The 26761-nt window shown below is 39.9% G+C and overlaps 1 protein-coding gene across 1 annotated transcript; it reads right to left on the bottom strand.

Annotated features, from left to right (window-relative positions):
• Positions 1-2107: 2107 nt before the first annotated feature.
• TRIML2 (tripartite motif family like 2) lies at positions 2108-25569 on the bottom strand. Its single transcript, XM_082444563.1, is given in 9 exon segments — positions 2108-6611; positions 10228-10328; positions 10500-10522; positions 12523-12676; positions 12678-12751; positions 13840-14034; positions 16320-16415; positions 16697-17074; positions 21953-25569. Coding segments are annotated over 8 exon segments (1404 nt in total). The 5' UTR covers positions 16886-17074; positions 21953-25569; the 3' UTR covers positions 2108-6039.
• Positions 25570-26761: the final 1192 nt, after the last annotated feature.

Here is a 26761-nt window from a genome sequence, read left to right as displayed (position 1 = left end):
TAGACAAAATTGTACTCCAAAGCTCTAAAGTCAGACTCTCATCCACTTATTGATGTCAGGGATCTGTGTTTTGTTTTCTCATGTCAAATACCTAGCATACAGGGATCACTTAATAAATATTTGTTGGTTGTCTTGTTCACCATTCATTCAAAGCCCTCGCCATGACGTAGTTTACGTTTCCAGAGAGGGAAGACAGATAAGTTAAATATTAATTCAGGTAATGATCGATGCTATAAAGGAAATAATGTAGAGTAAGAGGTAAGAGAATGAAAGAGGATTAGATAATGTCAGGGGAGGTTCTTCTTTGTGGAGGGTAGACAGAGGAAGGCAAGAATGAAAGCTACACTTAGGAGGCTACCATGCAGTCTAAGCAAGAAAGAGTTCAGACTAGTATGGTAAGAGGGAAGATAGTAAAAAGTTTGAGTTGGGATATATTGAAGGTAGAGTTAACCGTACTTGCTGATAGACTGAACACAGAATGGGAGCAAAATAAAGGTGTCAATGATTTCCAAAGTAAATTGAGACAAAGTGAACCTGTGAAGCTCACATAAAACATGGGATGCCACAGAGGCTGGCACATTTGGGAATGTAGTTGGCTCTAACTGGGGGTGGGGAAGACATTTTTAAAAAATTTTATTTATTTATTTATTTATTTATCTTTGGCTGCGTTGGGTCTTCACTGCTGCACACAGGCTTTCTCTAGTTGTGTTGAGCAGGGGCTACTCTTCATTGCGGTGCGCAGGCTTCTCATTGCGGTGGCTTCTCTTGTTGTGGAGCATGGGCTCTAGGTGTGTGGGCTTCAGTAGCTGTGGCACGTGGGCTCAGTAGTTGTGGCTCGCAGGCTCTAGAGTGCAGGCTCAGTAGTTGTGGCGCACGGGCTTAGTTGCTCCACAGCATGTAGGATCTTCCCAGACCAGGGATCGAACCCGTGTCCCCTGCATTGGCAGATGGATTAACCACTTAATTAACCACTGCACCACCAGGGAAGTCCTGGGGAAGACATGTGATGGATAGTCACATGTATTTTTCGTAAGTTTTTGAAAAGAGGCTGGTATGTCACACACCTCCTCCAGTTCCTCAAATCACTCTAGACCCAGGAAACTAGTATCCCTGCCTTTCCCTCCATAACAAGCCATGTAACTCCATGATGAAGATAAGGATAGTATATTCTCAGAGGAAATTCACATTTATAGTCCCTGGACTAAAATTCACTCATGTTTGAAGTTCTGAATCTCAACATCAAACATAGGAATAGCTTTTAGCTTTAGAAATGTCACAGGCCACACAAAGAGTTAGGGAGACTGCAGCCAGTACCCTTAGACCACTCCCTTTTTCAAATAGAAAACCCACCAGCATCTGGAATCACCACATAGTTCTCCTATCTGAAATAAGAAACACAAATACAGGGTAATCTTTAGCTGATTTCATTAGGATGAACACAAAGCTCATTAGAAGTACTCATTTAGGGGAAAAAAAGCTTACTCACATAAGGTTTCAAAATAGTATACAAATACATAAATACATTTCATGAAAATAATTTTATTGTCTCCATTGACTGCTTCTTTTGAGAAATGTGAATTTCACTTTCATCTTTACTAGGCCTCAACTTCCCTCACCTTCCTCTCCAGTCAACCTCAGATCTCACTGAATAACTTTAGGGATATACAATCTGGGTGTAAAGAAATGAATAGCTTCATTTTTCAAGAGTTTGTATCACTATTTGGTGGTTTTTTAGTGTATTTTTGATTCAGTAAAATAAAAAACATCTATCTCTTAGAAGAATCAAATGAGGTAATACATATAAAGCATTTGGAAGCTTATTTTGATGATAGTATATGTACAAACTTAAATTTTAATATGTAATATTTAAATTCAACAACGCTTTTGTCACCCTACCACGTTCATTTACTGCTGCAGATAATTCCTCTCACTTGGGGGTAAGTTTCTAATCTCAACACTTGTCTCTCTTCAAGGCAAATGTCCCATTCTGTTGTATACTTTCCAATTTGTCAGGACAGCTAAAATGCAAGCTTCTCCAATTTTTTCCATTCCCCATCCATGTGCTTTTTTTTAAAATTAATTAATTAATTAATTAATTAATTATTTTTGGCTATGTTGGGTCTTCGTTTCTGTGCGAGGGCTTTCTCCAGTTGCGGCAAGCGGGGGCCACTCTTCATCACGGTGCGCGGGCCTCTCACTATCGTGGCCTCTCTTGTTGCGGAGCACAGGCTCCAAACGCGCAGGCTCAGTAGCTGTGGCTCACGGGCCCAGTTGCTCCGCGGCATGTGGGATCTTCCCAGACCAGGGCTCGAACCCGTGTCCCCTGCATTAGCAGGCAGATTCTCAACCACTGCGCCACCAGGGAAGCCCCCATCCATGTGCTTTTTAACTTCAGTTTACCACTGATGGCATTTATCACATTCTAATCAGGGACTTCAAGAAATCAAAGTTTCAAATCACTTGCCCATTCTCCATGAATTAATTATCTCCTCTATCCGAATTCCTTTTCTTTATCCAAAATCAAAAAAAACTAATGGCAGTGAGGCCACTTACCTTTTCTTCTTTTAGCCCCCAGATTATCTCAGGCAGACTGTCCTGACTCTCAGGGGAAGGTAGCAGGTCTAGATTGGTATGGGCTTAATTCTTAACCCAGAAACGTGTTAGTAGTTCAGCTATAAGAATCTCTGAAGTGTTCTACAAAGGTGTAAAGAAGTCATTTCGAGTTACAACTACAGAATGGAACTGGATTTTTTTACTTAAGTGTTTTGCCCAAGGTACATTTATCATATGCAAAGTGTTCTACGGGTAGAGATGTGTCCCCAGTGTGGTGGGACAATCCTACATGTTCTAAAACACTGGAGGCTCCTCCAATGGCCTGAGATTTCCTAGGTCTTACCTAGCACAGTTATCCAAGACATACAGTTTCTTAAAGTGACTTCCAATTATACCTTACCCAATCAACAATCTTCTAAGACAGCAGGCTGATTGGCGGCCCCAGTCATACGAACCACACATGCTTACTCATTACTAAAGAGGCATCCAAGGTTCACCTTAATCTCTGACCTAAAAGCCCACCTCCCCAGCACTATCACCACACATCTTAACCTTTTAAGACTTAAAATTACAAGCCACACAAAAGGCTGGAGTCACTGACCAAACCAGTTGTTCTCTGTTTGCGTTTACTGACTTTCTTCTTAATCTTGGCTCCATGTTGTAAATCACCCACGGAGTTTTGGAAAAGTGATTCCTGGATTCCAGTCCCAGAGATCTTGATGTAATTAGTGTGTGGGGGGGTAAAGGGTGATGGGGGTAAGGGGTGATGATTTAAAAAAAAATCCTCAGGTGCTTACAGGATACACAGAATCTGCAGACCTGCTGCTGTACGTGAAAAACTCTTTTCATACTAACCCGTCTGCTATGGGTTAAATTGTGTCGTCCCCCACCACCCCCCATGTCCCCCCAAGAGTCCTAACTCCCTGTACCTCAGATGTAACCTCATCTGGAAATAGGGTCACTATTAAGTTACAATGAACCCATACTGTAGGGTGGGCCCCGAACCCAATGTAACTGATGCCCTTATTTATTTTAAAAAGGCCATGTGTAGAGGCAGAGACACAGGGAGGACACCAAGTGAAGACAGAAGCAGAGAAGGGAGTGATATATCAGTTAGACAAAGAACAAAGATTTCCAGCAAACCACCAGAAGCTAGGAGAGAGGCATGCGACCATCTTCAGAAGGAAACAGCCCTGCCAACACCTTCATTTGTACCCTTCAGAACTATGAAAAAAGGCATTTCTGTTGCTTAAGCCACCCAGTTTGTGGTATTTCATTATGGCTGCCCTAACAAACTAAACCACCAGTTCACCTGAATTTATTTACTGACCTTTTCATTTTGACATGGGTGCACCTCCCTTCCAAGACTTTAACCAATAACCATCACCCACCCAGCTCCATAATATACAACACTACTTACTGCTTTTTCCTCACTTTCAATATGTATTTGAGAATTTATGTGCTAAGGACTGTTTAACACAAGATAAAAGAATGAACAGAAACAAGCACAGTCCTTACTCTCATGGAATTTAGTCTAGTGGGAAAGGCAGTCAAAGAATCGTCCAAATAAATATAAAATTGCAACTGTGCTTTGCATAAAAGAAGCTGTAACTGGTGCAATGATGTCCCAGGATTCTCCCTTGTTAAGTTTGTCAAGGAAGGCTGCTTCGAGGAGCAACACTTAAGCTAAGATCTAAATTAGCGAAAAAGGGGAGAGTGGTGACTGAAGTCAGGGAAGTGTGTGTGCAAAGTCTCTGTGACTGGTGGAAGGATACACTAGGCATCCATTTATTCAGAGGGTCAGTAGGCTGTGCTAAAGTATTATTTTCAAAGGCTAAAATTCATGATCCTCATACAAATATTGACAGTGATATGTCAAAGATTTTGCTCAACTCAGTAATTAGTTAGGGAACCAGTTAGAGAGTTAAGTTTGTTGCAAGAGAAATGAGAAGCAGTTTAAATAAAATTGCTTAGGGTAGATCCAAAACTGGTTAATACTCTACATGGTAATAAAACAAAAACCTTTAAGGATTTCTTTTCTACCAGATAATTCGAGTTAACATGTAACTTCAGTGTCTGGGTTCTCAGCAGCTGGTAACTACCAAAGTCAATCGCAGATGCATTTTCCTAAATAATTTAAATAATCTTTGTGTGTTGGTTAGACAATGTCTCAGACTGACATTGGTAGGACATGCTGCATTCTCTTTTGGTTTCTAAGTTTGGGAAAGTAGTTAGTTCTTAAGAGTCAAGTTGTAGAGGCAGGAGAAATTTGAGGTAAGATGAAGGTGAAGATTTAGACTCATACATACAATTATTATTAAATTCTCACATTTCCCTATATAGTCAATTGTCATCTTTCCCACAGGAAATTGGGAAGGGGTTTGAGAACCATTGCTCTGAGTTTTAAATCTCAGTGTTTCAAATGATTATCTAACTTCCAGCTCACTCACCTGAGCTAGCCCCCACTTCTCAGATCAGGGCTACTTTCCCCTTAAGTCTTGTGATCTGATGTGAAGATATGCAATGACTTTTTCCAGGCTTACATTTTTTTCAAATTTGAGACAGAGGTTGCTTTTAAAATGATGATCCAGGTTTAATTCCTTACCCATGTAACTTACTAGATACTTAACAGCTATGTGACTTTAGGAAAATTAAATCGCCTCTGGGCCTCAGCTTCTACATTTGAATAATAAAGATCAATACACACTTACAGGTTGTTAAAAACATAAAGGGAGATACACTGATAAACCTTTCATTAAAAGTCCCTCTAATAAATAATTTTGTTGTCTTTTCAGCATTGTATGACCACCCCTGAACAAGGCTCTAGGAAAAAATTTTCAGTGGATTATCAAATAGAGAAAGATGAAGGCAAATACAAGACACCACTACAACATGACTTAATGTAATAGTTTTTCAAAGCAGTGAACTATCAGTCTTCTTTTAAGAAATCTAATTTTCCTTGTAAGAAAGAAGTTGGATACTTGAAATATTTTTAAAATACATTTTCTGCAACATCTCCTCCCCACTGAGATAAGGTACCCAGGGAAATTAAGTTGTCCTCTATTTGGAATGATGTTAGAAGTCTTGACAATGTCAGGAATAGGATGTCTCCATTCTACATGTCACTCTGATGATAGCCTCAAATCTAGTCTTGATTATACCCAATTCTGTTTTCAGAAATCTCTAGAGTCCTTAACCTAGTCTTAAGGATCCCAGACTATTTCCGTCTCTAATTTCCCAATCTTATGCTGCGTAGGCATTTGCTGTTCTAATTAACGTGGAGTCCTTCAGTTATTATCATCCATGATTCAGGTTAAATGTAACCTCTTCCATGAAATGGGTGTTGAAAGCCACATGAATGCAAAGGCTCTGGGGTGTTAACCTCGGTTCCAACTCAAGTGCTAAAAATCTTTTATTGGATTACTTTGTAAAATAATTTATATAAAGTCATGCTTGTAACATTCTGGCCTCTTGTGGTCTTAGATTTCACACCAAAGAAGATTGAGGGCTAAGAGTACCATTACAAGAAGAAACATGAGGGAGGCAGATGCTCAGAGAGTCTGAATTCATGCCTCCATTTGAAATACAAAGAGAAAATACAGGCCTGAGAGCTCCTTGGAAGGCGAGATAAGAGAAATTGTAGATGAGGGATCTCTTTGTCACATCATAGAAGGATATCTGCCCATACTCATAGTCCAGGAAAACGCCAACTCTGTGCATCTGCTCTCTCAAGGAAACCCTTTTTAAAGGGGGGAAGGCCCAGAAAGTATAATCAGTTCCCATCATGGATCCTGTGAATAAGACCTTATCTCCGGAAGCACTTCTGCTGGCAGAGCTTCTGTGTACGCCCAGCTGCCACTGTGTTGCCTTTTCCACATCCACCTCCCAGTAGTGCCGCCCTGAGGTGAAGCGCTCCACACCCAACACGGTGGCGCTGAAGTCAAATCTCTCTGGGCGACTGGGTACCTCCTGCTGCACATTTCTGAGCCTCACACTTCTCAGATCCTCAGATAAGACCAGACAGGGATGAGCTGTTTCAGGGTCCAAAGTTACAGGTCCTGCAGGGAGAAAGAAAGTTAGGTAACCTAGGGGTTTGTCAGTGCCAGAGACGCATGATGTCTAACATGCAGGGGCTTCCTCGTGAGTGGGCACAAGTCTCAGGCACAGATATGGGAGAGGCAATCTAGGAGAGTACAGATAAAGGGACCCCTAAGCTCTGCTTCAAGAAATGGGGGAATTCCCTGGTGGCCTAGTGGTTATGACTCCCGTGCTTCCAATGCTGGGGACGTGGGTTCGATCCCTGGGCAGGGAACTAAGATCCCACATGCCGTGCAGCGCAGCCAAAAAAGAAAAAAAAAAAGAAATGGACATCACAGAGGAACAAAGTCAATAAGATAATGGAAGGAGATGAAAATGAAATCTATCTGAGGAAGAAGAACAAAACAATGAATAATGAACTACGGAGAGGTTTAGAAATACCTCTCAAAACAGAAAGGAATTCTGCCAGGCTGTAAAAATGACCTGATACTCAGTCCTAGCCCAGTATCACCTGAGACCCAACTCTAGTCCCTAAAGATCTTCTCCAAGCCTGAACAGCCAGAAACATGAAGTCTCCTAATAGAGCAGTTGATTCATGGCTCTATCCTGTGACTGAACTGCTTTCTTCATCTTAAATATCACCAAGATGTGACAGATACTTAGAAACTGCTGCCAGCAGGCCCTTAATATTGAGTAAATCAGAAGAGAACATATCAGAGGCCAGAAATCCTGTGAGAATCCTCCAGAAAAATCAAGCTGAGATCAAGAATGCTCACTGTTATTTCTTATACGTGAATGAAAGTGGTACGTGTCTTCATATCGCTAACTGTTCCTTCTCATTTCTTTCTGTTCAACTTTTAAATATTCTGATTTCTCAGGGATTGGTCCTGGGTCTTCCTTTTCACTACTTGTATTCTTTTCCCCTAAGTGCCTTCATCTAGCCTCAGTTTTAAATATCTTCTATATGTTCATGACTTACTCCATAAAAAAGTTGACAAATACCAGTTGAACAAAACGCAGAAATTTCAAACATACTCCATCCAAAATGGAACTCCAAACCTATCCCTTCCCAGTTTCTACTTTTCAGTAGAACACTTACTGCTTTATAGTTGGTCAAACCATAAACCTGTAGTAGTCCTTGATTTCTTTCTTTAACATCTAATCCAGCAGCAAGTTTCATGGGCAAATGAACTTAAATCTCTGCACTTAATTCATATCATTATTAAAGTGGTCTTAAAAGCCACAAGCCTTGAATTTTAAATTTCAACTTGTCCTAGGCTCCTAGTATTTCCAGAAGACTGGCAGAAATAAATGCAGATTTTCTCTAGAAGTGTGTACACCTTCATTCCTGTCTTCAAAGAACTTCTAAAAATAATATTTAAGGAAAAAAGGAAAGCTTACTGTTAAAAAAATCATTAACCACACACTCAAAGTAAAAAAGTACTGCTGAGTGAGACTAGCAGAAATAAATCTGAAGGACTTCCCTGGTGGCGCAGTGGTTAAGAATCCGCCTGCCAATGCAGGGGACACGGGTTTGATCCCTAGTCTGGGAAGATCCCACACACCACGGAGCAACTAAGCCCGTGTGCCACAACGACTGAGCCTGCGCTCTAGAGCCCGTGAGCCACAACTACTGAGCCCACATGACACAACTACTGAAGCCTGCACGCCTAGAGCCTGTGCTCTGCAACAAAAGAAGCCACTGCAATGAGAAGCCAGTGCATTACAATGAAGAGTAGCCCCCGCTTGCAGCAATGAAAACCCAATGCAACCAAAAATAATAAATAAATAAATAAATTTATTTTTAAAAAATCTGAAGAACTTTACATACTGGAATTGCTAGGCACAAACTCTACAATAATTTTTGCTTACTATGTTTAAAAAAAAAAGAAAAACTTAAAAGTATCTATAGAATATAGGAATCTAAAGAAAGCAAGACTAAGTGGATTTGACAAAGAACTGATTATCTAGAAATAGAAATAAAATGTATTAAATAAAGTGCCAATGGATGATTACAAGAAAGCTACAGAAAAATATGTCTCATTAGCATAAATGCAAAAATTCTTTAAAAACCATTACTACATTGAATCTGGCAATATGTAAAATGGCTAAAACATTATTACCAAGAGTTTATCTTGGGAATGCAAGGGTGGTTCAACATATGAAGCAAATATAATTCACCATATCAATATATGAAGGAAAAAAATAAATATTTTGGTAGATATAGAAAAAAGCATCTAATAAATTCAACATCTGTTCATGATACAAAGTTTTAGTGAATCAGGAGTAGACGGGGAACTTCCTCAACTTGACAAAAGGCAACTATGAAAAACCTACAGCTAACATTAAACTTAAAGGTGAAAAACAATGCTTTCTTTCTTCCTAAGATCAGGAAGAAGGTAGATGATTCTCACCATTCCTATTCACCATCATATTGAAGGCCCTAGTAAGTGCAATAGGTAAGAAGAATACAGAAAAGGCTTACAGAAAGGAAGAAAAAAATTGTCTATATTTATAGATTACTTGAATATCTTTGTAGAGAATCCCCTGAAAATCTATAAAAGTCACTAGATCTAATAAATCAGTTTAGCACAGTTGTAAGATACAATGTCAATCAATATACACAAATGAATACTTCCGTATACCATCAATAGACTAGAAATAAATAAAATTTCAATTAGAAGTTGATATTTAATTCCATGAATAGAACTAAAAAATACTTAGGTATCTGTCTAATTAAATATGTACAATATTAGCTGAAAACTACAAAACACTGTTGAGAGAAATCAAAGATGACCTAAATAAATGGAGATATACCACCATATCCCTAAATTGTTCTATAGATTCAGTGTAATACCAATCAAAACCCCAGCAGGTTTTTTGTAGATGCCAACAAGCTCATTTTAAAATTTATGTGGAGAAGGATTTAGAGTAGCCAAAATTATTTTTGAAGGAACAAATCTGGAGAACTCACAGTGCCCAATTTTAAGACTTTTTGTAACCAATCAAGCCAACGTGGTATTAGCAAAAGGATAGATACAATGATCAATGGACCTATTAGACTTGACATAGATCTGCTCGTATGTGCCCATGGATTTTCAACAAATGATGTTGGAACAACTGGATACATACATGTACTAAAAGAGGAGGGGAGTTGTACCATATCTCGGATCGTACATAAATATTAACTTTAGGGGTCCCACTGGCAGTCCAGTGGTTAAGACCCTGCGCTTCCACTGGCTCGATCCCTGGTCAGGGAACTAAGATTCCGCATGCCACACAGTGCAGCCAAAAAACAAACACACACAACTTTAAATGAACAATAGACCTAAATGCAAAAACTAAAACTGTAAAAATTCTAGAAGGAAATCTTTGTTGGGGTAAAAAAAGATTTCTTAGGACACAAAAAGCATACACCATTTACAAAAGAAAAAGGTAACTTCAAAATCTAAAACTTCTGCTCTTCAAAAGACACTATTAGGCAAATGAAAATATAAACCACAGGAGAAATATTTGCAAATAGAGTCGTTTTAAATCCTTAAGCTATCTGGAGCTACCTACTTATGGTAGGATGTTCATTTTATCCTCAAATACAAATATAAAGTGTCCCGTGATCATGGATGTGTGTCAACTCACTTTGCAGCACTTCTAGCATTTTGCTCATTCCTGTTATTTGGCATAAACTCAGGTCTGTGATTCGGGCGGGCTCTAGACACTGAAGCAGTAGTGACTCACTCCTGTTAAAGAAAGGACAATCTCAGTTACCTGTGCAGACCCCAGGCCCCTCCATCCAGAGGATGGATCTCATTACATGGCCTTGCTATCCGCACCCCAACATCTCTAACCCCTGTGTGCTCACAAATCAGATTGTGAATCTGACCTAAGTGTTTCCAAAATGAATAACTTACCTTTCCAAAGAATATCTTGCATTCTATGGGGTGAAAAGAGACAAAATTACTAGCAGGTATTTGAGCCAAGCCCTTTGTGAATTGTGCTCATGAAAAGTATTTTCTCTTATAATAATGAAACTCGATTTCCATGTAATTTCTTCAGCCTCATGGTGCTAATTCTCAGATACCAAATTTCGACACGGAATAGGAAAAGTCAGAAAAATGCTTGAAATCACTGTTATATTCCCAAGGGAAATAATCTTCTATACCTCAAATTCACAATGCTCCACATTCAAATTCTGCCCATTTGCTTTCTATCCTGGGGCTGGCAGGAATTGAGCCTGCTGCCCCGCGTCCTCCGCCCGGGCTTCCTGCAGCCACAGAGACAGGCGTAGCCTCGTGGGGCGGGGGGCGGGGCGGGCTCTGGGGGTCCCTGCCCCGGGAGGGTCCACCTGTGGGAAGGGTGGGCTTTGTTCCCCGAAGAGGGGCCTGCTGAGCCCTGGGTGGCAGGGCGGGGGTATATCTGGGACACCCTGGGCCCCAGCCAGCCCTGTGGTGACCCACTCAGGCCTTGGGCAGATGCAGGAAGGGGGGGACCCGGGGGTGCACAGGGCGGGGCCACTGACCCGCGCTGGGTGTGGGAATGGGCCTTCATGTGGCTGCAAGTGCTTCTGTCCCCTGTGGGTGTTGGGGCGTGGGTGTTCCTGGGCGGGTGGGAACCCAGGGGCGGCCGGTGGAGGGGCAGGGTGCCCTCGGGGACTCCTGAGAGGCAGCGGGTTCAGGACCTGGGGGTGGCAGGCCCAGTAGGAAGCCCCCTGTGAGGAGGGGCTGGGGGGCCTGGCAGGTGGCAGGGGTGGGGAGGGGACATCCTTCAGAGGGTGGGAGCCACGGGCATGGTGGGGCACCTAGACCCTGGGGTGTGCCGGCTGCCCTGTTCTTCAGCCCCTGAAACAGAAGTTCCCGGACTCCAGGGCCTTGTGATTGATTGAGGCCCCCGGGGTATTTCTGCGATGGGGCTCGGTCTTGCTGTTTATCTTGTTGGAATTTAAAGTTGAAGAGGTTTAGAAATTGCTCTTTAGTCATTATTTAAAATAATAATAAACTCATTAGTTATTAAAAACAAACAAACAAACAAGAAAAGAATTGAGCCTGCTAAGCTGGGGATGGTGGCTGGAACCAGGTCAGGAACTGAACATAATTGGGTCACACCTATCTGCACTGTCTGGAACTAGGCGTGGCTCTAGAACAGAACCTAAGGGTTTACGTGCAGGGGCTTCTCAGAGTACTCACATTGCAAATGTGGGCCTGGCAGAAGGATATAAACAGTCTTTAAAAGATAAACATTTACTTACTGAAAAGAGTAATGCATGTTACTGAACAAAATTTAAAATACACAATACTGGAAATTCCCTGGCGGTCCAGTGGTTAGGACTCTGCACTCTCACTGCCAAGGGCCGGGGTTCAGTCCCTGGTTGGGGAACTAAGATCCCACAAGCTGCGCAGCGTGGCCAAAAATAAAAAATAAAAACTACAAAGAATCAAAACAGTTTAAAAAACACACAATACTATACAAGTAAGTCTCACCCTTGTTTCCCAAGGTTACTGCTGATTACAATGTTTGTGTTTATTTTGCCAGAGGTTGTCTGAATGTTAATGAGCATATACGTCTATACATATTCTCTAAATAACAAAAAGTTTTCTGCATTTTTTTTCACTTGATATCTTGAAGATAATCTTTTAGTGCGTTTAGAACTGCTTTACTTGTTTTTTTATGGTTGCAGAATATTCTATTGTATGGATACATCATAATTTGACTAACCAATTATTTACCTTATTAAAGGACATCTCAATTCATATTTACTACTGATCAGTGAAGCAGCTCTATACATACTATGATTTTATAATGAGTCATAATGCTTTTGGTAGCCTTCATGTATGACTGAAGATCACTGGGCACTGTGTTCTAGAACTGGCCCCTAATGAGTACTGTCCACTTCTCATTTCTCAAATACTGTAGTGAAGGTTATTCCCAGAATCTTACCTGGAGCAACGCTGAGGCAGATTGCCCACACTTCTTCTCCAGCTCTGTGGTGATCTTCTGGAGGCTGCAGATCTGTTCAGAGAGCCTGACTTCACTCTCCCTCAGTTTACTCATGTTCTCTCTCCCCAGACAGTTCAGTCTCTGCAGAAGCATCCTTATTACTATTCAACAACTGACAATTTCTCTTATTCGCTAATTCAACCATCTCTTTAAAAACCTGCTTTACTGCCTGCCACCCCAGAAACAGACATAATTAGATAAGGCCAGGATATTCCTCTGTGTCAATCAAGACACCTCAATAGAAACTTGATTCTTTGACACAATATATTTATGTTGATGTGGACAGTATCCACATAGTCTACTTAATCAGTTCACAGCCTGGACCTAAAACAGACCACTTTTTGTTGCTGTTTAGTTTTGTTCAGGAAGTTTCCTATTTCCTTCATTAAATTCAAACTATGACTTATTATAATTTAATTAAAAATTAAATTCACTGATGAGAATAAAATAATCAAACCAGAAGGGATACCAGTTTCCCTTCTATCCTTGCAAAGAAGCTCCACCTAGTTAAATACACGAATGTTCCATGTTATTTTTTTCTTAACTCAAGTGATACCATATTATACTCCACTGCCGATCTGACAGCTTGCTTTTTTCTTAATAAATAATATGCTCTTGGAGAGCATTCCTTATCTATACATATAGAGCCATGTTATCTTTTCTAAATGCTGAAGAGCATTCCATTGTATGTCCTGTACAATGTAGTTCATGAGTCCAACCTTGATGGATACAGGTTGTATCTACTCTCTTCCTATCAACAAATATTATAGTAATAATAACACCTAATACTTACATTACACAATAATGTACACACATACAAACACTATTTAAAGAGCTTTATGTAGATTATCACACTCAAGCCTCACAACAATATTATGAACTAAGGGCCATTATCCTCATTTTACAGCTAAGGAAACCAAGTCAGAGGTTAAGCAACATGTTTAAGGTCACCTAGAGGCTAGTAAATTGCAGAACCCAGATACGAATCTCATCAATGTGGCTTCAAAGACTACCTCAAAGCCACGGCTCTATACTGAAATAATTTTACCACACTTCCTTACCCACGTGTCTTTTTATATGTATGTAAGTATATTTGCAAGATAAATTATCAGAAATAGAATTGCTGGATGACTATATTCCTTCTTTTAATAGATCCATGGTTGTCAGTGGATGTCTTATTCTGGAATTGACATACTGTTCAGCTCTTCTTTCTCTCATTTCCCAAATATTGTTAGGATGCCATGTTTCACATCTCACCTGTAGTATTTCCTGGAACTTCTCCTTTAGCTTTGTGGCAAACTCCATCAGTTGGTTCTGACTGGCTTCTCTCAAGTTCAGGTTGAATCCGCACCCTTGCGGGCTCTGGAAGTTCACTTTGTTTTCTTCAATCAGCAACCCGAACCTTATCCTATATTCAGACTCAATCATCGCTTTAAAATTCTGCTCTTCTTCCTTCACCATAGATGACAGAATTCAGGTTAAACACCACAGATAAATACCTATGGTTACTTTCCATCCATAATTTTAATATAAAGACAAGGAAATATAAAAGTACAGGGGAAGAAGTAACAGATATATAATACAAAGGACAGAGAGAATTTCAAAGTCAACATCAGCCAAGACATCAACACAATCGTAGAACATAAAATGCAGATGAAGAAATGTTAATTGACTTAGAAAACTGAGGAATCTATACAATAGAAAACTGAGGAATCTATACAACCTCAGTGACCAAAAAGGAGACCAGGAAAACTGGAAGGCAGCACCAATGGCTTTTGCTGATGCTTTGGATAGGGGGTGTGAGAAAAGAGGAATCAAAGGGTGACTCTAAGGTTTTTAGACAAAGAATAGAGTTGCCAAAACATAGAAAGGAAAAGTATGGAAGGGATAGACTCCAGAAGTGGGGAGTGTATCGGCAGCTCAGTGTGGGATATGTCGATTTTGATTAGTCGGTTAGCCATCCAAGGAGAGATGCTAGGCAGGAAGTCGGACGTGAAAACCCACCACTGGGAAGTCTGAGCTAAAGACATCCATTGGGAGTAGTCAGCTTAATGACCATATTTAACCTCATGAGACTCTATAGAGTCAAGATTTATCAAGAGCCTGACTATTCTCACCACTTCTACCACCCCTCCCCCACAGTTCACCATTACCTGTCCCTGACTATTGCAAACAGTCCCCTTCAGGTCCCCCGACCTGTGCTCTCACCCTCCTACAGTCTTATTCTCATTCAGCAGCTAGACTATTCCTATGAAAATGGAAGTTAGATCACATTACTGCTCTGTTCAAAAGTTTCCACTGGCTTCCTTTTTTCATTAAAAAATAATAAATTTTTAAAAAGAGAAGAAAAAAAAAAGAAATCAACTTCCCTGTCAGATGTGGTCTTCTGATCTCATCACCTATTAGCCTCCACTTCCTTCATAACCCCAACCAAGTATACACCAGTCTTGAGATCGTTGTACTTGCCCTTCCCTCTGCCTAGAATATTCTTCCCACGACTGCACAGCTCACTTCCTCACCTCCTCGAGTCTTCTCAAAACCAATTTTGGAATGACAAGGTCCTGATCACTTTGTTTAAAAGTACATCCCATCACTCTTTCCTGCTTTTTAAATAAAATGTACAGCACTTACAATGTAACATACTACACATTTTACTTGTTTACCTCCACTAGAATGTCAATTGCACAAGGCCAGGATTGTTTGTTCTGTTTTTTTTTTCTTTTCACTACTGAATCCCCAGCACCTAGCATAGCTCCTGGCAAACAGTGGGACCCCAATATTTGTTAATATATGGTGCTTGGAGCTGAAAAAAATGCCTACCATCCTCAACTGGATGAGAATCTAGTATAACTGGCAGAACAGTTACATATGAAGGGAGGGTCTGAAATTAGAAGTGAAACGTGCATAATGGACCGTGATTCCTCAATTTGAATAGTAATTCTTTATTTATTTATTTACTTTTTATTGAAGTATAGTTGACACAATGTTGTGTTAGTTTCAGGTGTACAGCAAAGTGACTCAGTTACACATATATATTTCTCAGATTCTTTTCCCTATATGTAAAATAGACATATTTATAGATCTAAATATATATATCTATTTTATATATAGTACTTTATATGTTAATCCCAAGCTCCTAATTTATACCCCCGCACCCCAGAATAGTAATTCTTAAATTGCCCTTTAAATGGCTTCAGGATTTACATGGCCACCAAAAGTACATAAGATGCTCATTCTCCTATGGCATTGTTATAAACTGTGCTATCAATCTTTGCCAATAAGGGATGCAAATGCCATCTCACTAGCAAATTTAATATAGTTAATTTGTATTTCTCTTACCATGAGCTTATGGACCAATTCAGTATGTTCAAAAGATATCTGCATTTTCTTTTCTGTAAACTCTCATGTCTTTGATCATTTTTCTATGGAGTTCCTAGTCTTTTGCTTATTGACTTTTTTTTTGGCTGCACGGCATGTGGGATCTTAGTTCCCCAATCAGGGATAGAACCCATGCCCCCTGCAGTGGGAGCCTGGAGTGTTAACCACTGTACCACCAGGGAAGTCCCCTGCTTATTGACTTTTAAGAGCTTTTTACACGTGAAGAAATTAACACTTTTCCTACCTATGGATTTCAAGTAGTTTTTCCTGCTTTGTCCTTTGTCTTTTGATTGTGTTTATGTTATTTGCTATCCAACATTATGGGTAATTTCCCCCTAAGAATCAAGATAAGCACTGACCTGCATCATCACCATTCTTTCTTGCTCATCAGCCAATATGCTTTTAGCTACTTCAAGTTTCTCCTTCAATGTGTTCAATATCTCCTGGAATAACTTCTGCAGAGAAATATATCACAGAATTCCAGGTAAAGTAATTGCTTTACAACAGATAGATTCCTAACCTTAGACAACTGAAAGGCCAATAGCCCTGACTACAATGTTTCCCTAGCGTTGAAGTTGAAGGTCTAAATATGGTACTTATCTAGTATTCTTTGATAAACATCAACTAAGGGAATGGTCTTGGAGGATCAGAATATCTGTCCCCCAAATAAATAAGGTAATAAATAAGAGGAGGCAGCCAGAATGACAGAGTGGGCTGGGATCTGCATGAAGCTTACCCTATAATTCTCAGCAGCCTCTTGTACTCCATATACCACGGGATTCTTCTGCTCCTGGGACGTGAAGTACTTGTCACAAAGCGTGATTTGGTCATCATGGCAGAACAGCTGTGGTGGCTCCAGATGTATCTGACAGCGGGCATCTTCCGGGATTTCTTGCTCTAACTGGGAGCAGAGCCTTTTGGACATGGCGGCAGGTGGCCCTAGTTGAAGATTGGGCTGTTTCTGATGTGGAATACACCTCCCCGTGCTCTGAAAAGGAAAAGAGTGGCGGTGTTCTGGCGCAGACACACTCGTTAACCTCAGTCCGCAGTCAAGCGTCAGCAGGTCAGTGCATCCTGGACTCCTCAAATCCAGCAGATCTTTGGCAGCCACGTGCTTGGGAAAGGAGACAAGGAGTTACACGAACGATCAAGTTTCCTAAGAATTTCAAGCAATTGGTTGAAAATTATTTACAAGTGACAACACAGCAAGCCACCTCCCTTTAAGTCATTAAAAAAAAAAAAAAAAAAAAAGAGGGACTTCCCTGGTGGTCCAGTGGTTAAGACTCCGCGCTTACACTGCAGGGGGCGCGGATCAGGGAACTAAGATCCCACCTGCCATGCGGCATGGCCTAAAAAAAAAAGAAAAAAGGAAAAAGAAAAGAAAAAAATGGTGCTCAAAGGCGGCACACTGCTGCAAAGAACATGAGAGGAACTTAGGAGCTTCCGGGACTAAGGGGAGGCAGAGGCAGAGCCTAGCCTCAGACACTCAGGTCGCAAATTAAAGGAATCACTCACCCAGTGCTTGCACAAGCCAAAAAGAGAGGGCCTCCTTGTATGCCTCCTTAAACCATAGAAAGGTGAGGCGCCGGGTTACCAAGTTTAAGGAAGGGCTTACTTTCAGATTTCAAGGTGCGCATACATGAGAAGCGCTCCCCTTCAGACTCCCTAAGTGCGCATGCGCCTGAGTGAGGTAACGCGAGTTTTGCGCCGGAAGCCCAAGGCATGTCTCACTAGAGACTTGGCCATTAAAAGGTGTTCGTTAAAAAAAATAAATAGGGCCCCTGGTGGCACAGTGGTTAAGAATCCGCCTACCAATGCAGGGAATAAGGGTTCAATCCCCGGTCTGGGAAGTTCCCACATGCCGCGGAGCAACGAAGCCCGTGCGCCACAACTACTGAGCCTGCGCTCTAGAGCCCGTGAGCCACAACTACTGAAGCCCACGTGCCTAGAGCCCGTGGTCCTCAACAAGAGAAACCAAGGGAATGAGAAGCCCACACACTGCAACGAAGAGTAGCCCCCGCTCGCCGCAACTAGAGAAAGCACGCACGCAAGCAAGAAAGACCCAACGTAGCCATAAATAAATAAATTTTTAAAAAATAAATAAAAACGACCCCCCCAAAAAAATAAAACCTTTTCAAAAATAGTAAAGGGAAATTGCACACATTTATATGTACATATACATATAGATTTTCATATATACATGTATATACATATGTACATATGCACAGATATACATATGTACATACAGATTTTGAGAAAACAGAACAAGGGATCTATATCTTCTACATCCAGACAATTCCAGATAATTCTGATTACCTTTGAGCAACAATTCTACCTTTTCACTAGAAACATTTTAATTACATTCTTAAAATGTATTACCTACTGAATTTGGGAAACTCTTTCCCAATAAAGAATTGCCTTAGCTTCCTTGTTTAATCCCATCTCTAGCCATTGTTGGGTGACACCATAACAGCAAGTATTAACTTATCAAAATTCTCTAATTTACACCTGCCCATTCCATCTCATTAGCCCGTTCTTTTGACAATAGCTCTTGAAAGGAATTGACCTGCCAGAGCGCAGAACTCCCAAACTTCCATTTCTGGACTTATTAGCTTCTTCTGCCTCTCACGCTCTCAATTCCACCCAAACTTGACCATCAACCAATCAATCTCTTCACTCTCTTTTAATTTTTAAGATATGCAAAACTTCAAAAAAAAAGTCTGAAGTTGTTACTCTTATATACGTGATGAGATTTTTTTAGGGTACATATTAAAGCAGCAGACTTGATTTGCCTTTTCACTGTGTTGACATTTGCACTGATAGTAGATAAAACTGCTGGTGTCTCACCATTAATCAAGGAAGTAGCACCAAACAGTACCATAGTCATTTATTGTATTTTTAAAATCTCTACCTATTTGCATGCTGCCAGTTTAAAAGAAAAAAAAAAGAAAGAAAGAAAAAAGCCCGTTTTACTTAAAATCATTCTTATTTCTTGATGCAATAGTAAAGTATTAAATCTCAACACTGAGTACAGGATTTAGCATTCTGGGTGACAAGATGGAAAATATGTGTAAAGTATTTATGCTGCATATGGAAAAACAATGGTTGTCTCGCAAAAAAGCATTTTCTATGATTGAGTTGCAAGCCATACTAGCGGCGTTTTTTCATAGGTCATTTTTAGTAGAAAGAACAAATGAGACAAACTGTGGTCATTCAGATGTAGTGATTTGGAAAAGACATTTTCTCAAACACTGACAGAAACCCTGTCATTTCAAGGAAACCAAGTGAGTATATTAGTTCCCAATGATAAAACTGGAGCTTTTAAGCAAAACTGAGAGTTTTGGAAAACTTGTATCTACTATTCTGAGCTTGACAGTTTCCCAATACTTAGTCTTTTCTGATGAAATTGGTAGGAATATTAACAACTGGGATTTTTTTGCTATTGCATAATGAAATGTGTCAACATTTGGAAAATCTGCAAATTCGGTGAACCAATTGTTTTCCAAAAGACCAATGCATGATGTTACAAGATTATGCAAGGGTAAAGTGAACTCAAAGTATAAGACAGATCAATGGATTTTAATGTTACAGAGGACAAAATGTTCGTTAATATGATTTCAAAAAAAAGAAAAAAACAATTATCTGAAAAAGGTATTAGAATGATCTCCCCTTTTCCAACTAGGTATTAGTGTGAGGACAGATTTTCTTCATATACTTCAACTAAAATAACATTGCAATAGGGCTTCCCTGGTGGCGCAGTGGTTAAGAATCCGCCTGCCAATGCAGGGGACATGGGTTCGAGTCCTGGTCCAGGAAGATCCCACATGCCGCGGAGCAACTAAGCCCGTGCGCCACAACTACTGAGCCTGCTGAGCCTGCGCTCTAGAGCTCGCAAGCCACAACTACTGAGCCTGCGTGCTGCAGCTACTGAAGCCTGCATGCCTAGAGCCTGTGCTTTGCAACGAGAAGCCACTGCAATGAGAAGCGCGTGCACCGCAACGAAGAGTAGCCCCTGCTCGCCTCCACTAGAGAAAAGCCCGTGCACAGCAACAAAGACACAACACAGCCAAAAATAAAATAATAAAATAAATAAATTTAAAAATAAATAAATAAAATAAAAAATATTTATTAAAAAAACCCACTGCAATAGATGGAATGCTGGAGTAGATATAAACCAGAAACTAAAGAGATTTGCAAAATTGTAAAACCATGCCACTTGTCTCGAGAATTATTCAAAAAAGGTTCTTCATAAAAATGTTATATTTATTTTTAATATTTCTTAAAAGTTCTAATTATGAATACAGTAACTATTAATATAAATGCACCTGTAATTTTGGTACATTTTTCCAGATTCCCAACCACAAAGATCATGTAATTTTGCATTTCAAACAACATGAGAAGGTGTCAAACTTCACTTGGTCGGTGAGAAATTGTATCCTTATTTTTAGCTTGCATTCATTTTATTATTATTTTCATATGCTTAAGAGCCATTTTCATTTCTTTTTCTATGAACCATGTTTAAGCCTTTCAGCTGTTTTTTCCTACCAGGTTTTTGGTCTTTTTTCTTAATTTTAAGATATACACTGAAAAGATTATCCCCTTATTATACAAATTACAAATATTTTCTCTCTATGTATGATTTGGATTTGAATTTACTTCAATTTTTTCTTGCCGGGTCCTTCAAACCCTTGTGGCTTCTCTTGTCTTGCCTCCCTGAACATGTCCTAGACTGAAGAAAAAAAACAAACTGATCAGTTACAAAAATGAAGAAGTTTAGAAAGTCAGTGGTCACTCCTGGCTTTATCTTACTTGAGCTCTCAGCTGTCAACATAGTTGGCCAGGACCCTCCTCTTGGAATGGTTTCTTCTCTTTGCAATCAAGATCATGTAAATGACATCCCTCCTACGTTACTCGTCTGTTTCCCAGCATTCTTTTTTGGCTTGGAATCCTCTTGAACCTCTAAGTTTGGGTGTGCTTCCAGGGTCAGTTCTGGTCCCTTACTTTATTCTAGTTCCAATGTCTCCCTAGGTAATCACATTTACTTCCAAAAGTTTAAGTACCACTCTCCAATTTAAGCTTCTACCCAGACCCAGAACTCCCAACTCATTTGCAGTTAAATGTCTAATAAGCATCCCACCTTAACATATCTGTAACACTCTTCCGATTTCAATATTTGGAAGCCTTCCCTTCCCCCAACTCACTTTAAAATTTCATCATTAAGTTTAAGCCACCATCATTTCATCATCTCAACTAGTTCATATTCAACCCTGTCCCACTCCTGCCTCCAACTCCTCAGCTTAACAACCAGAATATTATGTTAAAACCTAAATCAGGTTTCTAATCATTTCTAACAACTTTCCATGGCATTTAGGATAAAATCCAAATGGCTAACAGACCTAGATGGTCTGGCCTCCTGTCCACATTTAATCTCACCTATAGCTTTCCTCCAACCATTGTCCATTCCAACTATGACAAATTTATCTGTGCTCTTTCCGCTTCCTCAGCTGGCCATGCTTTTCTCTCAAGATTCTGCCATTCCAGCTCCTTCTTTCCTCCCTATAGTTCTCAGCTCAAACATCACTTCCTCAGAGAGGCCTTTCTATAACTGCCCAACTTGAAATACCTTCCTACCATTCATAATCATTTTCTTTGTATCTATTTTACCTAATAATATTTTTAGACATATTTTAAATCAAACCAGCACAAAGGGAAATCAGTAGCAGAGAATAGAGATTAAATATTTTTACAGAAACCAAGAGAAAGCAAAGTAGGAGAATAATTTGTCTCATGAGTATAATTTTATCTATGTGCCAAATTCATACCTATCCTTGTTTTTCCCAATTTTATTTATTTTTTGCCCTGGCTTTCTCACTTACCCTTTTATACCATTGCATGGTATATATATTTTTAAAGCTTCCATAAATATTAAAATCAAGTTTAGGTATTTAAAGAAAACCATGATTAAGGAAATGATCTTCAGAGAAAAGCTTACCTTTCTTTGTAATCCTGAGTATTTCCTTCAGGGAAAACAGCTAGAAAAATGGAGACTGAAGAGCTTTCGTTTGTTCAGCTACTCCCTCAATCCCTCGCTCTCCCCATCAGGTAGAAAACCTGTGAAGTTTCAAATCCTATCCATATAATAAATCTAGGACAGTGGTCGTCAAACTTCAGGGAGCGGTAGAATCATCTCAGCTTTATTCAAACAGAGTTCTGTGCCCCACCCTTAGAGTCTCTGTTAGGACAGATCTTAGGTGGAGTCTTAATTTACATTTTAATGCGTTCCTAGAAAATACTGAATAGCCAGGGACTTTGTTCAGGAGTTTCAGTCTCTGTGGATGGGTGAATATTTTGTTCTTTGCTATATCTCCAAGGTCTTTTTAAGGGGCTACTATCTGGTAGGCACTCACTATGTAAGTTTTTGTTTGTTTTTCGTTTTTCATGAACATCATGGATACAGTAACAACTTCACAGGAAGAAATTCTTCTCTAAGCCATTACCCTAGAATCTCATAGCGTGCCTTCCTTAGCCATACCATTTTATCTTAAGCTGTTAAATACAATAGTTTCATTAGAAGATGATGCCTGATTTCATTGTTTACAGAATGTTTGCTGAAAGAAGTGATCACTGCATTATTTGTAGATAGAAAAGAGTAGAAATAACTGCCTGATTGAGGAATGTGTCACAGATGGGAGGTCAGGGGACAATCTCAGATAGTTCACGGTTGACCTCAGTGGAAGGAAAATCTGCACAGCTTCCCAAGTTTTATAATTCTGTCTCTGGTAGGTTTTATTTTTTATTTTTTTTTTGCCTCAGTCAATTCCCTGCTGATCAAACATCAGTGCCTGGTTTTTCGTTGTTGTGGTTTTCAAACTGCTGACGGGACGATGAAAAAATTCTTCTGCTTGCTATCTGACCTTCCAAAACCTGGTTCCACCCTGTGGAATCTTAAGTACCTCCTTTCCCTTTATCTCAGACAACACTCCCCACACACACCCTCTTCTCCTTCAAGTAAATCACATTCTTTTCTGTGTCCCTCCCTCCTCAGCCTCCTTCTCTACTCTTTTTCTACTCAGTCTACCTTTTTTCTTTTAAGCTTGGGTGCAGCCAACTTCTGTGAAGATTTTATCAATTACCTGGTCGTTTATTCTTATCATTCTGAGCTTTCATAATTTATATGATTTCATTCTGGTAGGAAAACATTGTAACCTTTGAATCAAAGGGTTAAACATCAAGCAAAATTCCCATATCTTGGAGTCTTGTAAGGTCCATCTTAGACTCTAAGTAAATAGTAAATTATTCTGGAAGACTGTAGACTATGTTTTAACTAAGATAATTCTATAAATAACACTATGTGACACAGTGTGCTAGGCTCTTTTTATATCTCTATATTTCCCAGAATCCTGTGAGGTATGTGGTATCAATACATTTTACTGCTGATAAAGCTCATGATTTTGAGGTTAAGTAGTTGATCCAGAGCACTCAGTACAGAAAATGTGAATCACAGCCAAATTTCATAATACTTCCTTACCTCTATTAAATGTTAACTAAAAATTTTGCCAATTTATAAAAGAAAATGCCTCAAATTTAAATTACAGTTTACCACAAGATACTTTCATAGGCCTCCAGTAACAATGGTATAGTCAATATCTTTGAGTACGTCAATTGTTTGACTTAAAAATCTCCCCTAAGCATTAAATTCTTGTGATAAATTAAGCTTATAAAAATAGTAAACCTGGGGCTTCCCTGGTGGCGCAGTTGTTGAGAATCTGCCTGATAATGCAGGGGACACGGGTTCGAGCCCTGGTCTGGGAAGATCCCACATGCCGCGGAGCAACTGGGCCCGTGAGCCACAACTACTGAGGCTGCGCATCTGTAGCCTGTGCTCCGCAACAAGAGAGGCCACGTTAGTGAGAGGCCCGCGCACCGCGATGAAGAGTGGCCCCCGCTTGCCGCAACTAGAGAAAGCCCTCTCACAGAAACGAAGACCCAACACAGCCAAAAATAAAAATAAATAAAATAAATAAATAAATTTAAAAAAACAGAGTAAACCTGGAATTTTAAAATATTACAGTGCTTTGTATATATTTGGGTCCCCACTTAAAATCACAAATCTTAAATCAGTGACTCGATTGTATATTTCAGATTGGAGTTACATGACTATTACCATAAGCTATGTAGTCCTAAACATTAGGAATGACACTAAGTAGATTTTTACATGTTCAACACCAAACTATTGAGTCTGGTTGTGATTGGTTAAAAGGTACTGTACTAACCTACTAGGAAATAATTAGCTTCTAGGTTAAGTGAGGTTACATTTGGCTGGAAACTTCCGTTGGGCATGAGCACTGAGGCTGCAGGTATCCAGGGTACCCATCAAGCAAACTGACACCTTATCTTGATTCTAAATACCTTCTAAGTGACTATTTCGCAGTTCCTTTTCACCCTGCGCAGTGTGGTGCGGGGACCAGATAGGTCTGCCAGGGTGCTCGCTAGGGTCTTGTCAGAGACCCTGGTGGGACTCTGAACATTAGTCACTGTGTTAGCGGCCCCATCTTTCTGTTCCTGAAACTGAAAACATGCCTCCCTTCTAAACAACATATACACATTATTTGATAGGTTTTTGCACGAATTTTTTCCTCGATTCAATAGGGTTATCTGTCTTTCATTTAAATCTAGCTTGATCTTGATGGAATGCTGCATTTTTTAATTAGGCATTTCTGCTATGTAGTACGTTTTCTTAAAAATTCAAGACACCTTACATTCTGCCAAATCATGCACTAATAGTGTTTGTATAAGTGTTGGAGCAAAATAAAATGCTCAATCACTATACAATTTTTTTTTTTTTTTGGCCAAGCGGCATGCAGGATCTTAGTTCCCCGGCCAGGGGTTGAACCTGTGCCCCCTGCAATGGAAGCACGAAGTCTTAACCACAGGACTGCCAGGGAAGTCCCCTATCAGTATACAACTTAAACCAGATGTTTATAACAATATCAACAGCCATTAAAAAAAAATGTAGTAAGTCAAAGACAACAACACAAAAACAGACCTGTTGAACCAGCTTTTTTAAAGAGTCAAAGTTATTTGGTAGAAGTTTAGCAAAGGATTGAGGGTGTGGAGTTAGGGCAGCAAGGGCAAAATGCACAGAGGAACAACGAAATACGCATCTCAAAGACGGTATCTGGTTCAACTGAGCCAAGAAGACTCTAGGGTGAATGGTCATCATGGTAGTGGAGAGGTTACCACACTGATGGCTTGCTGCATTTGGCTATATTAGTGTACTTCACCTTCAACTGTTCTTACCTGGTGCAAAACTTCAACGTGATGGGAAAAAGTCACGTTTGAATCAATGTGATTTTCTTGTCACAACTCCTTTTATTTGTATCATAGAACATGCTATTTCTAGTCCTACAGTCAATTTCTAATCCTAATAAAACAATTCCCAAGGATGTCTGATATCTAATAAAACCTTGAACTTCCCCTATTTTCTAGGATCATTCCAACCTATATGACTCATTTTCCATATTCTTCCTGGGCAGTTATCTGTTCCTTAGTCTTCAGTTACCATCTGTATGCTAAATATTCATCTCTAGTTTAGATCTTTCTGCTGATATTCAGGTACCTCAGAGTCAACAAATCCAGAATGAAGTTTATCAGTCTCATACGCACATACCCTTCTAGCCCCATTCTCTTCCTATGAAAAAGGCAACAACGTCCACTCAGTTGTTCAAAGATATCTGTATTATCAGTGTCTATTTTCTCCATACTTCTATAGTTAAGTCTCAGCTATTGCTATGGTCTAAATATTTGTATCCTCCCCAAATTTATGTTAAAATCCTAACCCCCCAGTGTGATGGTATTAGGAGGTGGGGGCCCTTGGGAGATGATGAGGTCATGAGGGTGAAGCTCTGATGAATGGGATTAGTGCTAGAAGAGATCCCACAGAGCTCCCTAATCCCTTCTGTGTGAAGACACAGTGAGAACCAGAAGAAGGTCCTTATTAGACTGTGACCAGGCTGGCACCTTGATCTTGGACTTCCAGCCTCCAGAACTGTGGGCGGTAAATGTTTATAAGCCACCCAATCTGTGGTATTTTGTTATAGGAGCCCAAACAGACTAAGACACTAGTCTCCTTTACACATCATTAGTAGGTTGACTTCTATCCATCCCCATTGCCACTCCCCTGGTTCAGCTTAGCACTGCAACCAACTATCAAGATCTGTGACAGTTTTAGCTATTTTGAACCCAGCTTACAGCCAGTCATAGAAAAAAAAAAATCTGACTATGCCAGTCTCTTAACACTTTAGTTGATATGAAGTTGATATGAATCTTTGGAGTCAACTAATATTTCTTTAGATTTATAAGGCCCTGCCTATCTTCTCCCAAGTAACTTTAGTTTACTGATGAGTTTGACTTGTTCCTATTTCCAGGTCTTTGTACATAATAGTTGTGTCTTCTGGACCTCCCTGTGCTCCCCACGCCCTATTAGAGTTGAAGAAGGGGCCTTTGGGCACAATCCTTATATATTTCCTAGAAACTGCGTCCCAGTTTGTTTTCTTTATACATCCACTACAGCCACTGCACAATAGGTTCTAGATCATGACTGTCCAATTATTGATACTTTTCTGGTTTCTTCATGTGCTAGCTTCTTTGCGGGGATAACTTATTTTTCAGCCTTGTGGTACACTCTAGGTCCTCACATTTGAACAAACTGGTGTTTGTATGCTGTGGTAAAACGTGGAGCTACAACCTACGAGCCTGGACTCACTGAAGACTCCTTGATCTTGTGGTCATCCTTATTCAG

Source organism: Balaenoptera physalus, assembly GCF_965194825.1.
Source record: "Balaenoptera physalus genome assembly, chromosome: 21".
Taxonomy (NCBI): domain Eukaryota; kingdom Metazoa; phylum Chordata; class Mammalia; order Artiodactyla; family Balaenopteridae; genus Balaenoptera; species Balaenoptera physalus.
Note: the sequence above shows the minus strand (reverse complement) of the source record. Positions and strands in the feature narration are given on the sequence as shown.